The 14,905-nt window shown below is 34.4% G+C and overlaps 1 protein-coding gene and 1 non-coding gene across 2 annotated transcripts in view; both read left to right on the forward strand.

Moving 5' to 3' along the window:
• The first annotated feature begins 1,170 nt into the window (after window positions 1-1,170).
• Window positions 1,171-1,361, forward strand: LOC144341613 (U2 spliceosomal RNA). The gene has a single exon (XR_013418581.1). It is a non-coding gene; the product is annotated as a U2 spliceosomal RNA (small nuclear RNA).
• A 761-nt stretch (window positions 1,362-2,122) lies between these two features.
• The window catches only part of LOC100367184 (H(+)/Cl(-) exchange transporter 6), a 44,081-nt gene continuing 31,298 nt past the window's right edge, over window positions 2,123-14,905 (forward strand). The window contains exons 1-6 of the mRNA XM_002740854.3: window positions 2,123-2,241; window positions 4,133-4,189; window positions 9,481-9,612; window positions 11,951-12,017; window positions 12,934-13,040; window positions 13,769-13,895. Coding sequence (XP_002740900.1) covers window positions 2,167-2,241; window positions 4,133-4,189; window positions 9,481-9,612; window positions 11,951-12,017; window positions 12,934-13,040; window positions 13,769-13,895 — 565 coding nt within the window. The 5' untranslated portion in view covers window positions 2,123-2,166. The remainder of the gene's footprint in view (window positions 2,242-4,132; window positions 4,190-9,480; window positions 9,613-11,950; window positions 12,018-12,933; window positions 13,041-13,768; window positions 13,896-14,905) is intronic.

The raw sequence follows: 14,905 nt of genomic DNA on the forward strand, positions 1-14,905 counted from the left end.
GCAGATCACCGTGTACAAACTGAGACGTTACCTAGTTTTTTTAGGGGATTGTTTATATGAGACAATATCTCGCGCATGCGCGGCGCGGCGACTACCGATCTTTAAGTCAAAACTTGCATAGAAAATTATTATGCAATAATAACACAGCCAATTTGTTTGGTAAGCTTGTCACATGTGAAATACCGTATGATTGAAACTTTATTTTCGTGTTCATTGTTATTTTTAATGTGAATTTATTTTTTATATACTTCATTTGTTATTATTTATTTGCTGGCATCTTAGGTTTTTGTATTCACAAACACCTTCAATTAGATTATGTGGCAATAGTTTAAAAAATACAAAATAAGATAATAATAATAAATAATAATAATTAAAAATATGTAAAATAAAAAAATACACGTAGTACATTACACAAGATTTTAATCGGATTGTGTTTGTGGTAAATACCCCCCCCCCCACCCACCCCGATCGAATCCACTTTACTAATGATTATCAAGAACTTAGTTATTGCATTAAAATTGCGACGTAATACAATTCTACTCGTATTCATTTTTATTTTCAGATGCGAAAATTACAATAATTATTTAACACTCATTAATGGAAGAATTCTGTTGACCAACTGGGTTAAATCTTTTCAGGCATCATTGAGACAAAATGGAACGTTAGTGATTGTCGACACTAAATACCACGTAATAGACTCCCAAATGAATTGTGGTTGTGTTTCACAGCAGTAATAATTACATATATCCTATTAAGATACCTTTTGTTTTAACTCTAAATAAATAAGACTAAATAATGTACTAGTATCCATAGTCCCCACTCGAACGTACAGGCAGATCTTGATGTAGCGCCCTCTGGAAACGTATATGAAACGTTCACTATGTAGCAATTTGAATGATAATGGTATCACGTGATTCAGTTTTGAGACAGCATAGCAAAGTTGTTTGTCGCCAATGAAATTAATTAGTTACATTTGAGGCGAGGTTTAATGTAACAGTTATTATATAAAACCATTATAGAGAGTATCGTCGTGTTTGTTTATATCTCTACTCTATGACGGAATCGAGGAAAACCAAGTATATATTTATTGACGCCATTTTGGTTTTTACATAACCGAATGCTCTGTTAGGTCGCCTTACAATATATCCTTCGCTTGTGTCTATTAACGGTATCGCTTCTCGGCCTTTTGGCTAAGATCATGTGTAGTATCTGTTCTTATCAGCTTAATATCTGATACGCTGCTCATTGAGTAGCTCGATATTAAACTGATTTTTGGAAACTGGCCATGGAATAGGGGCTTGCTCCGTCCTGGCCACGGATCGACCCGGTATTGCAGTACTTCCGGGAACGGTCCACCTCCTTAATCAAATAAAAAAATAGATTGAAAATGAATTTCTTGTGACACTTGTGCAGGTCATATCAATATTTATGCAGTAAGACAACCTACTTCATTCTTAGTTTAGTACCTTGCTCCTTTTTATTAATTTTAATCGTAACTATTTTAATCCTTTTTGAGGGTTGTATCAATAAAATTATTACATTATGTGTGTTATAAATTGTAAAAGTTTATGTTGAATGATCGATGGATGGCGATTTTACATGTAAAGCCACTCGTCATTTTGGAGCTTCTAACTGGAGAATACCCATAATGCTCTGCTTCACTATAATGGAGTAATTTTTAATGCATAGTTGGTCAATGATGATTGGAGGAGACCCGCAAAGAATCGTTGGTAATTTGAGACACTGAATAACTTGTGTGGATTTGAATAACATTTCTTCTTTCAAGAAATTCACTGTAATATCTCAAACAAAATTATTGAAATAAGTTCAAAAATGCTCAGCTAACATCATCATTTTAATTTTCATAACTTTTATAGCTAGTGTATCATTTTACCTGGTATGTAATTTCGCTAATGTTGGAGCCAATTAGGTTTAATTATCAGACGATCAAACCTGGGAATTTACTACTGTCATTTCAAATGGCCTACCCATAGCCTGGAGGGCCGTGCCCGACCGTGGTCCACCCACAGTCTTCGACCGCCTTTTGTGTCACTCTGAATCATTTAATAATGTATATTGTATATTCCTGGAAAATCGGCGTGGAAAATGTATTTCGGGTCAAATTGGGGTCAAAGCAATGAACATGCGCAGAAGGAAAGTTTCAAAATGGCGTCCAGGGAAGGGCGGGGATGCTTTCTGTGCTCGTGTTGCAAACCACGGGATGACAACACGGAGGAAATGGTGAGTACACTAATTATGGATTAACCACACACAATTCTTTTGATGTTACTTGTAGTATTTAAAGTATTCTCGGTATGCTTAATTACGCGAACGTCCAAGCGAGCTTTTGATCAGTTCGATTGTGCGGCACATGTATTGTTATTGTTGAGGTTACGAACTGAAAGGGGCGTGTAACCTTGTGAATCGGTTATCCCTTGGCTCACCGTAGAGGCGTATGTAAACGTACTTTGTTCGCATGTATTATACGCAGTTGTTTAACAAATAACAGTTGCAGCCAGCCATCGTAGACTACAGTCCTCATAAAATCACGCGTTTCTCAGGCTGTTGAATGTTTTATTAGCTGGCTCTCTCGAAATCGCCTAGCTACGGTGATATCTCATTGTTGACTATTTCGCCGTAAAATTGTTGGTTGAAGGAAAATGCCATCAACGCACTGCAATAATCTGAGATCGTATAATTATGGGTAATTCCCGGCAAGCAACATTTACACATATAATTTTAATGAATAATTTTATTCAAGATGCGTAAGGCACACATAGTGACTCACATTGACGTTTGTATAAATCTGAATGGGTAATGAGATATTACCAGCATCGTAGCTAGGCATATATAGGAGGATAGTAAGAGTTACCATTGGATAGTAAGAGGTTGCATTCACCTACTCTCATGAAAACTGGACACATGGATATTTTTATATATTTACAGAACACTGTTTTGAATGTTTTTTTGTTACGAATAAAAACAAATCTTTGTATAAGCCATTATCCTCACCTCTGCTTTAGCATTTGTTTGCTTGACTGATAGAAGCGTGTCTTTTTCTTTGCATTTGGGCCATATGTTATCACATGAATGATTTTATTAACACAAAATAAAAAAAAGAAATACAGAAGTGGAATGTACACAATTGACATTGAGTATAAAGTCCAATAAAATCATAAACCTTATGAATATAGTAAACATAATACGTCACTATAAAATATACTATGTTGCAATTTGTTATTACAGAAGTTTAAGTATGGGTTGAATATAAGGCCAATGTGATAGTGACTGTAATATAAGTTCTCTAAGACGAACAATTTACAATATTGATACTTGTACCATATGTTTTTTGAATTAAAGACTGGTGTGATAAACAAGAGCAGGTGGAGTCTATTATTTAAATGAAGACACCCTCACCCACACCACCCACACCAACAGTGACTAAATGCTCCACAAAAACATGAGAAACAGTGATTTATTGCATTATATTTTCAGACATGAATGGCGCCTCAAAGCCATAAATAAAATAGGAGTTTGCATTTCTCTTTTTCCATACTATGGCAACCATGCATTCCCTGCTCCATGTCTCCTCAGCCCCACACATTCAGGGCCATGCTTCCCAGCCCCACACCTCTCGGCTAGACCTACACCCAAATCTGTTTCCTAATTGTTCTTAATTTCTGTTTCAAAATGAGGATGTTTCTTGGCATTTTCACATTTTGGTTTTAATCAACTTATGAAAGACTTGCATGGCTGTTTAAAACATGCTTTTGCATAAACTTTAGACTAGAATTATCATTAAATCTAATGTAAACTAATGTCAAAACCATATTTCACCATGGAGTGAATGAAATTTGCTTACTGAAATGAAGTTGTCATCTTTCCTTTTATATCCAAATTTGCGTTAGACCCTTGCAATTTCGATGGAGTTTCTACAATTACTATACCTCCACGGCTCCACCATATTCTTTTTCTTACGCCCTCTGAAAATGCATCATGGTGACATTTGGCCTGTCCATGTTGTGCTTAATTTTGGCCAAAAATGGATTTTTGTTTTTTTACATGATTTACATTGTGTGTTTGGCATTGAATGCATTTAATAATCATTAATACTCTCATTTTTAATTAACAGACTGTGCTTGGTGCCAACCGAGAAGAACAAGGTAGCCTTCCACAGAAAGATTATGAGGTACAGATGTTATTATTAAAATGGAGAAGTAAAACTGATTTTTGACCTACTTTTGTATGGTTTAATTTTGTGAGCGCTTTTAATTTAGAATCATGCTTCTGCTATTTGTTTTTCATATTCCATGGATACTCAAAATGAATTGGAGAAAGGGATGTGTTAATGTGGTGTGCCTTTATTGTTCTCCTTCATTAGCACTGAACAGTGTTCACCTAATCAAATTCAGTACTGAGAAATATTATGATTTTATCTTTTAAAACACCAGGTCTATTTGAATACAAAAAAGGTATGAAAGTGAAAAAAAAATTCTCAGAATGCCTAATTTCACTAAAAAATTTTGACTCCAGCCTCACTAAGAAAAGTTTGTAAAATCCATGATAGTAAGAGTCAATTAAAATAATACATACCGTATTTGCTCTATTAGCAGCACATACACATGAGATTTGTACATGTGTTGTGTTAAGCATTTTGATCATTATCATTAGTAAACAATTATTATTGCATTATCGTAGTTTTCTTATTTTTTGCATAATCGATATATGCACAATTTTTTGCTTTAAACCACATCTATAAATAGACATGTTGTTGACAGAAGTGCGAAAGTGATAGAAAACACCACTTTATTACGTAGCTCTATAATGTTAACTTTCGGCCAATTAGAGACATTCCCGCCTAGGGTTCAATATCCTACCGAGACTATAAGTAGGACGCGCAACTATTTCAGCGCTAGTCTTTACCGCGTTGTTGTGTTTTACGCTTGTATCTCTTTTGTTTATGTATTACTAACTTTCTGGTAAGGTCTCTGGTGTATCAGTGCACATACTGTATTGACGTAATAAACTATTCTAGTTTTTATTACTTGCGCATACATTTTCTAGTGATTGATTTGTTTGCATAACCTGGCATTTTTTACTCATTTTGAATATGGCCCAGTTACGAATCATATACCCACACCATGGTCAAATAAAGTAATATTTTAAGCATTCAGTATACAACCAATACGATTTTTGGTTTATATGCCCTTTTGTTGGAAATGAGCTACTAATATAGCAAATATGATACATGTCAAATAACTAGTGTCTCTTAAATCATTTGTCTTTTTTTTAGCTTAAACGCATTCCATAAAATAAAAATATTTTAATCTGTCCCGACCCAGATTCCACTCATCCAAAGAAAATAGTAGAATTTCATTAAAAGTATTTTATTCAATTTACATGATCATGTCCTGTTCCATTTGATATCTACTACACAGAATTTTCAAATATTTCATCTTAAAATGAGTAGTGTAATGTTTGTATCTAAACACTTTATATGTGCAATACCATTCGCAGTTATTTCTTTCAGACAGCCCATAGGATACTTCTTCATAAATGTTACAGAAATGGATACCCATGCACACATTCAAGGCACTTTTCATGTCTGAACAACATACTTTGGGGATTAGTTTTTTTTTTCAGTTGATGCTGGAGGTAAAAAGTTTTTTTTTAAAGATTTGTCATGTTTGAAGTGCATCTCTGATAGAGATGCACATAACCCAAACATTGTATTAATTTTATGCTGGATATCATTAAAATATGACAATATTTGACCATAGACACACTGTCATTTATATTAAGCAGCTATGCACTACTATTGGTAAAAGATCAAATACAGTATCGATAATAAAATTGGAAAGATTTTGCAACCCAAGAGATGGCGTGCTAACGCATGCACCTTGTCCTATTGTCATGGAGAATTTATTTTAGTTGGAATTATAGCAGACACTGAATTAAACTGATAAAATAAATCACTATCTCTGTCAATCTCTCTAGGAACATTGCCAGCATGATGGAAATTAATAACACTCAAAAATAATCAAATGTTCCACTTTTTCAACACAATTTTACTACAATATTTCCATTATTTTTATGTATTTTTCTGAATTTTATTATTTTGAACATAATTTCCTATTTAATATATGTTTTAATAAAAATTTGGGAAAAATTAAGAAAAAATATATGGGTTTAAAATTTGTGAATGCTCAAAGGATTTAAAGGGGATGCTTGAATTGAAATGAAGTTACATGTATATACTTTTGTGATCAAATAATAGTTCTATTCAAATGAAGAACGTAATGATGCAATAATTTCCCTTCATAATTTCCTCTACAAATACTAGCCTCATTTAATAATAATAATAATTTGCATAATAATAATAATAATAATAATTATTACATATGTACTGCAGTTTATTTTGATTCGTCCCTGAAATCAAAATCAGTATTTCCACAACCCATCTGCAAATGAGGTCTGAGAGCAAACAAAGTAGTCCCTTCAGGAGTACAGTTTTTCGAAATAAACAATATTTAGAAGTATGATATTTTCCCCTTGGGGTACATGAATATACTTGCCGAGTGAAATGAAATTTGAACAACAGTAACGGTACTTTTAGGCAGTCACTTATTTTGGCCCAAATTAATTTGCATATCACCCATGCAATAATGTTTTCGGTATTTTCACGGTCGATATGCAAATGAACATGGTATTTTCATTGGCTACCGAACTATTTTTATTTTGTAAACACATTTTCGTCTGCTATTTTTATCCAGTTCAAATCGTTCAACAACATTTTTGGCATGTCAGGTGTACATCACATGGAATACTACTATTGGGAGAACTTAATGTATGTTGACCACCTGGAAACTGAGTTTTATAAACCTTGAAGGGCTCTCAGAAGATCCACCAGCAGTAAAATCAGCGATTACTATGCAGGCGCAACCATCAGCATCGAGATACCAGGTTTCTGCTGGCGACGTTGCGGCGTTACTCAGTTCCAAATAAACAATACCAACGCCAAAAGAGCAACATTTTAACCGGTAATCAAGACTCAGTCAATCCACGACCAGCAAGCAACATCACACACGAAGTTGTAGCGTGCAGCTCAGCGACAACCGCGGTCGACGAAAGTCATCCCGTCAGTGGAGTACCGCAGTTGCATGGCATGTTTGTCAATGCACAATTCCGTGGCGGAACTTTTAACTTCAACATAAACTGTGTATCATAGTCGTCCAGTTCAAGTTCTGGTTCTGCCGTGGTCCCAACTAAACGTCAACGAGTTATTTATTCGGACAGTGATTCAGATTAGACGTCTGATTTTAATTTCAAACAAACAGTGACACGCGTTCTCCGGGCGCGTTCTACACTGACACGCGCTGCTAGGGCGTAACACTTATATTGGAACATATTAATGGGCAATGGGGTTCCCCGACCTAAATTCCATCCCGGTTTGCACGTTCTTTCTTTAATACGAAATAATCAAGTATGGAACATATGTAATAATAACAGAACCCCACACCCTCCCCGTGGCTTTCGTTGCATATGGAAGTTGTTTTCATTCGAGATGCGGTGTATGCTGCTGTACTTTCACTCGCTTCGCTCGTGAAAGTACGGCCGCAGGATGCACCGCATCACTCGTGAAAATAACTTCCATACGCAACGAAAGCCACGGGGAGGGTATGGGGTTCTGTCATATTATTGCATCTTTAGAAATACACATTTATTCAATATAAAAAATAAAATAAAGTATAACAAGTTAGTAAAAAGAATTTTAAAAAGTAAATAGAATATAATGAGTTCAAATCTTTTGTTGTTGTTGGAATGTTGGAATGCCATGAAGATAAATTGTGCAACGTGCTTAAGGTAGCGAGACTATTATTTGTGTTGAAAATTACAATTTTCACATTTATTTATTAATTGATGAAATGCACTATAAACTTTCATATGATAAAGTCAACGTAACCTAGAATGTCATGTAAGTTGGTTAAAATGTATATTTTCTGAAGGGAAGCAAGGCAGCCTCAGTAGTGTTTTCCAAAATCAACAACACAGGTTTAATCTGTGTGCCTATAAGTTTCAAAGATAAACTCAAGACAAAGCAATGTTAGGATGTGTTATCAGTAGCTATCTGACACACAATGAGTGTTTCCAAACATTTGAGTGGTTTGTCTCCGCCCCTGTTTGTTTCACAGATTAGTCATTTGCATATGAATGTGTCAGACACAAGGTCACACAGCCACTGAAAAAAATCATTGATTTTGGTGTTTTCATATGCCGAATTTATCCAATTATAGCTATCCCATTCCTTTATTTTTTTGGTTTCCAATAGCCTTACACATTTGGATGTCCCTACACATGGTAAAACAGACCTTGATGGGAAAACAAATTGATTGTGCCGATAAACAAGCTTGAAAATCTTTGCTATTACTTCATGGACGTTTTCTAGGAGTTTATGTTTTTCAAAATACAAGGTCTTTAACAAAAAATAACGTATACTTATTGTCGTCGGATTAACACCAAATTTTCACAGCTTTAAGGTGACAATGAGAGGAACTTGAATGTGTCCAGACAAACTATTTCATCGATTATTTACCAACGAGTTGTGGTTTGAGTTGGGGGCAATGTGACTAAAACAGTAATTGAAATTCAGCACACTATTTTTTTTAAACGTGTTGCTTGAATAAAACTGACCAGACACATTCAATTTACCAGACTATTGAACAACTAGGAAAAGTGAAAAAAATACTTCTTATCGCCAGCATAAATGCGTAAATATTTTTTTTACAGAAAAAGTAATTTTTCACCTTTGATTGAGTAACGCGCCGTAGAATGCAGATACGGGCATGCAAAATACACTTGTGAAAAGCTTGAAGTCTGGCGATTCTAAAAATATATACTTTCCCGGGTCTATTTGTAGTCATTTAATCACAATTAGAAGATGAAAACAAGTATGCAAATAATAGTCCCGCTACCTTAATTGAGGTTTTGTCTGTTATTTTTGTTATAATTTGAATTTTGAATTCAAATTATGAATCAATTCAATTTATGTTCATGAATGTCAGCATATTGTCACCGCAGTCAATGTTTCTAGGAACATTCCGTTGTTGTGAAGACGATTGATAGAGCTACAACACTGTTTTATTTTCAGTTTCTTTTGTTGTTCTCATTGAAAACATCAATATTGTTTATTTTTCGCGGATTTTATATAAAGTACCTGAAACATTTGGAAGATATAGCTTTTAAAATTGTTTATTTACTTAAATACTCTACAGTACCATAGTTTAAAAGGTGATGGTAGTCTCGCTGCGTCTTATTCGATATGGGAATAGCGACGCACACAACGTGTGTAAAATACATTGTTTGTTTACCTGAAATTCGAAAACACGCTGCATGATGATCACTACCTTTTAAGTTGTCCCATGATGTAACATGTTATATAACTTTCACTGTAATAAAAATACCATTTAACTTTCATTTCAGAGTTTAAACTATGACCTTTGTCACAACGATGTCTATGCTCAGATGATTGAGACAAGAAATAAAAAAACTGCCAAAACTTTAGATTTTATGAAGTGGATTACGACCTTTCTGATTGGTGTATTTACTGGCATGGTGAGAAATTCTTTATTATTATATATCTATACTGATTTGCAATCGCACATTGCACTGACCACTGACCCCTGACCCCTATAAACAACAAATATTTAACCTTTTCACCACCAGTTCCCTCTTTTCATCACAAATTCACAAAATAATCCTGTTTATAGTCTGCACTTTCCTTCAGAAGATTGGGACAAAAATAGCCAAATCTTTTGAGTGAAAACTGAAAATTGACTCAAATTTTGTCTGTTGGCTCCAAAATTAGGGTTTATCTCCAGAAATATTGAAGAATATAAGAAAAAATTTCAGAAAAATTTGGGTGTGAAAGTCTGGTGGTGAATTGGTTAAAGTGTAACTGAATTGGGACAATTGACTTTTTTTGTGTGCAAAATTTATTTATAAACAACATTATGAAAAAAAATCAAGTGAAAAGGGTATATAAATTGGGTAAACAGTCAATGATATTCCGAAATCGCGCCACGCCCCCCTCTCCCATCACCTTCGAGTTTTTTCGGCATTACGAGTGTAACCGAAATGGCGCCACCAACGGGAGCATAAAGCATGAGCTAGCTAGCAGACAGGATTGTTTATCATTTTCCATACGCACGCGTTTCGTAAACATATACAACGAGTTACCAAGATCGAGAATTCTTACGAGTTGCCATCATATACAACGAGTTACCACGATCGTTTTCATGGGGAAACGCTGTGTTGTTGGCGGGTGTAGTAACACACACGGCGATCACGTAAGTCTTTATGGGTTCCCAAAAGATTCGAATTTATGACATCAGTGGACCAAAGCCGTCAAGAACATCAGGAAACATTGGGATGGACCTTCTCCATATACCGTTATTTGCAGTGTCCATTTTACGCCCGAATCATTTGTTGATCCACCATCTGGATTCGTTATGAATTATTTGGGTTTCGGGAATAACTGTGTAAATAACCAGAAGAATAATATTTTCCATGTAGAATATGAATATTAATTTGCTTGAAAAGTTTAGAATGTATTCATGTTATTATGCCAGAGTCGAAATAACTAGATCGATCGTGGAACAACAACAACAAAACACAAAATGGCGATTGGAAAATGTAAGCACTGGACGCATTCACCGTTCACGTACTTTGTGTCTTTACATGATTTCTTCAGAAGATCAAGAAACTGAAAATTGCACACTGATATGTGTTTAGAATTTGGATGAACAAAAGACAGAAACTGGAAACCAAGCCGGTCAAGATGTTCAAACTCTGTGTCACGGTCATTTTGGGAAGGTACACGATCACCCACATCGCGTACTTTTCTTGCAGGTTCAAACCTGTATGGGCCAATTTGTCCCTGGCACTCTAAAACAAAATCGTGACATCTCTCATTGTCATCATACTCTTCGATTTCATAACTCTCGTCAGACGATAACATAGATTCCGTGTCGCTTTCCGAGCACTGCATACGTATAGCGGCCATTGTGAGACGATGACAAGTTCCCCCCGTGACGTCACAAAGTACCCTTGTATGCTAATTAGGTACTCTAGTTGGAGCCTCGCTCTGAGTCGACCAAGAAACTGAACGTGGGCGTGTCCTTATCCAGAACATTATTATTGATCGTTTACTTAATTTATGTACATTTTTCACTTGATTTTTTTTCATAACGTTTTTATAAATAAATTTTGCACACAAAAAAAGTCAATTGTCCCAATTCAGTTACACTTTAAGGGCTTTAGACAGTTTTTGAGAAATCTTATCCAACAGAATCTTGAAATCAAATTTAGAAGAAATTCTAAAATACAGTGGTCTTGAGTCAAAAATTCTAATTAAGCAAAGTGTTTTGGAGCTATTTGTTGAGATTCTCCTGAACAGTATGACAAGATTACCCCTACATGTACAACATATGTAAATTTGGTTGTTCAGGATTACCTCAATGTTGAGTTTTTGCTGTTCTTGACTTCAGCTATTTTCACCGGCTCTTCGACTGGTGTTCCACAGCAGCTTGCGCAGAACCCATAGAAATACATGGTACATGGTACAGTGGTGCGCATCTTAGCAACGTAGAACGTTCTGTGAGAATAGTGCTATATAGCTAAATCACAACATTTTTCTGTCCTAAATTTTCAAATTATACATAATTATTACCGGGTAGTATTAGCATTTTATCCGCATTTGACATTTATTAAAAATGGATGAAATCTCTCAAGAACATTGTAAAGGGAGTTCAAGAATATTAACATTACAATGCATTATGAACAAAACAACTATAATGAATCTTGGGTGTGGGTGGTTTTTTGTGGTTTTTTATGTTTTTAATACTCGATTAATTTGGTTCAATAACATTTGTTTCTTTCTGTTTCATTACAGGTTGCCTTCTTTATCGACTATTTTGTTAAATTATTGAACAAATGGAAGTTTAGTTCTGTAGAAACTTGTATTCTTTTGATGTGAATGATGTATATTCATTTGTATTTATCTGTTAGATTCTTATTCTTGAACTCCCAAGCACACCTACATTCTTGTTATTGAACTCCCTAGCACACATTGACTATCTAGCTTATCTAGATTCAAATTGAACTCCCTAGTACCGGGGGTACGCATAAACTCATTATTGAACTCCCTAGCACACATTGACTACTGAGAATATCTAGATTCAAATTGAACTTCTTAGTAGTATGCATAAACTCATTATTGAACTCCCTAGCATACATTGACTACCTAGCTTGATATCCAGATTCAAATTGAACTCCCTAGTATGCATAAACTCATTATTGAACACCCTAGCACACATTGACTACCTAGCATATCTAGATTCAATTTAAACTCCCTAGTATGCATAAACTCATTATTGAACTCCCTAGGACACATTGACTACCTGGCATATCTAGATTCAAATTGAACTTCCTAGTATGAATAAACTTATTATTGAACTCAGTAACTCCCTAACTATAGCATAACTATATTATCATTATTAAACTCCCTAGCATATACCCAGACAGAATCTCATTAAATTAAACTCTCCACCACACGTAATATTCATTGAACCTTCCTAACACACATATACTCTCATTATTGAACTCCCAAGTATACCCAGACTCATTATTTTAACTACCTAGCATACTTGGTTTTTTACTGAACTCCCTAGCACACATGCTCAATTTGTAGTATCTAGCATATCAAGATTCTCATCAAATTGTCCATTTAGTTTTTTCATTGAACTCCCTAGCACATGTATACTCATTATTGAACTCCCTAGCATACCAAAACTCTCATTATTGAATTCCAATCACATAGACTACTTATACATATATATGCTGTATAGTTATAACCCTAACTCTCCAACTTCTCAGCTGTTCTAGCCTGTGGACAACATGGTTGCTTAGTATTATCATTATTACTGTTGATTGCTTTTAATGGTGGATTTGTTTTAATTTCCAGCTGTCTTGTAGCTTTAGAAGTAAGTTTTTTGTTAACTGTAAACTTATATTTGAATAAGTTTACAAGTAAAGAATGACTTCTAAACAGGGTACTGTAAAATGACTAATTTTCACTGGGTTTAAATTTCGCTGATTTAGCATTTCAGGCATATTCAGTGGGTTTTAAATTCACGGTTTTATCATTTAGATAATGTGTTCTATGCTCAATTTTACATATTCACTGGATTTTAATTTAGCGCATTTTCCAGTCAGCGAAATAAGCAAAATTAAAACCCAGTGAACAATTAATCCTTTTACAGTATGCAAACTTGTCACATGATCTGTTGGTTACAACTTATCAGGTCATTAACAAAATACTGGAATTTATGTTGAAGCCCATCTTTTCAGTGAAGATCTGAGACGCAAAGCATTGGGGACAGTACCAAAGCATGCAAGAAAATAAATTCTTGCATTTTGTTAATAACTTTATTATATGCTGCAAAGAAATGTACAGCCAACTGATTTCAGTGTATGCAACCAAATCTTAGTTTTAGATCTGAGCTTGTCTCTTCTACCGACAATATTACGCTTTTCTGCATGTTTGATAGTCTGGCATAAATATTTGTGTCGTCACATTAACAAATACCTGCAGAAGGAATTATTGCAAGTATCGATCAAGTTCAAGTTCAGCAGTCGTAATACAGTAGTAGATATATCAATAAATGTACCTTATGTACCATGCTATTAACCTGAAGTGTTTCTTTTGAAGCCCGTAGCAGCTGGTTCTGGTATTCCAGAAATTAAATGTTATTTAAATGGTATAAAGATACCGCATATAGTGAGGCTGAAAACTCTGCTGTCTAAGGCAGTGGGTGTGCTATTTAGTGTTGCTGGAGGTAAGGTTTTTTTTTTCTTATAGTTTTCGTATTTATATATTTATATTTATTTATTTCACCAAATAATTCAAATGAGAACAGACAATTCAAATGACAATAAAAAATTGTAAGCCGAAAATGAAAATAATAAAAGCAAAAACTCCTAAATTATAATTTGGTAAGGATCACAAAAGTGGTCCTGTTGGACTAATTCAGTCAGTTCCCAGAATCAAACGCACGTCAACCTCTTTGATATGATATGAATGCTCTAAGCACAGACAATATCACTCATGTCTCACAAAAAGTCTGTCTTACGTGTATCTGTTGTCTTTTATTTACTTTTTCCCAAGCAACTTCAAAAAGACATTTTTTTTTTTTCAGCGATTGTTTGTTTCTTTTGCAAGTTTTTCATGCGTTTTTCTTTATACAAATTATGTTTTATTCACAAAAATTTTACAAAAAAATTTTTCTCACGAAATTGATACAAATACATCTGATAATATGTAATAATGTTTTTATTGCATCTTTAGAAAATACATTTCTATCAGTGTACAACAATAAAGTGTAATATAAAATAAAATGTAAAATAGTTTAAAATTAAAAATGGTCATGAGTGTACCGGTAGTCTCTCCTATTAGAAAAACAATTTTTATATCAATATTCTGCAATTTGTCGGACCACGTTATCTTCAGTTGTACTCATTATGGAAATAAATTTCTGTTCTTTTGTTTTTTTACTATTTGGTTCAAATTCTTGTCTGTGTTTTCTACATTTTGTACACTCCACAAAGAAATGTTGTTCATTTTCAATCTTTCCTTGCGTACAATATTCACATGTTCTCATTTCAAAAGGTGTCTTGGGTTGCGTATGTCGCCTATTTCTAATGTATGGTACGGTTATTCTGGACAGGTCATTGTGTATTTTTTTTAGATAGGATGTCCAGATTTTAAGTTGAGATGAGCTCCTCTGTAAATGTACATGTGTGTACACACCTAATACCAGCTTCCAAATTACATTCCTGATCTTGTTAC

This window comes from Saccoglossus kowalevskii, chromosome 15 (genome assembly GCF_978046115.1).
Source record: "Saccoglossus kowalevskii chromosome 15, keSacKowa6.1, whole genome shotgun sequence".
Classification (NCBI taxonomy): domain Eukaryota; kingdom Metazoa; phylum Hemichordata; class Enteropneusta; family Harrimaniidae; genus Saccoglossus; species Saccoglossus kowalevskii.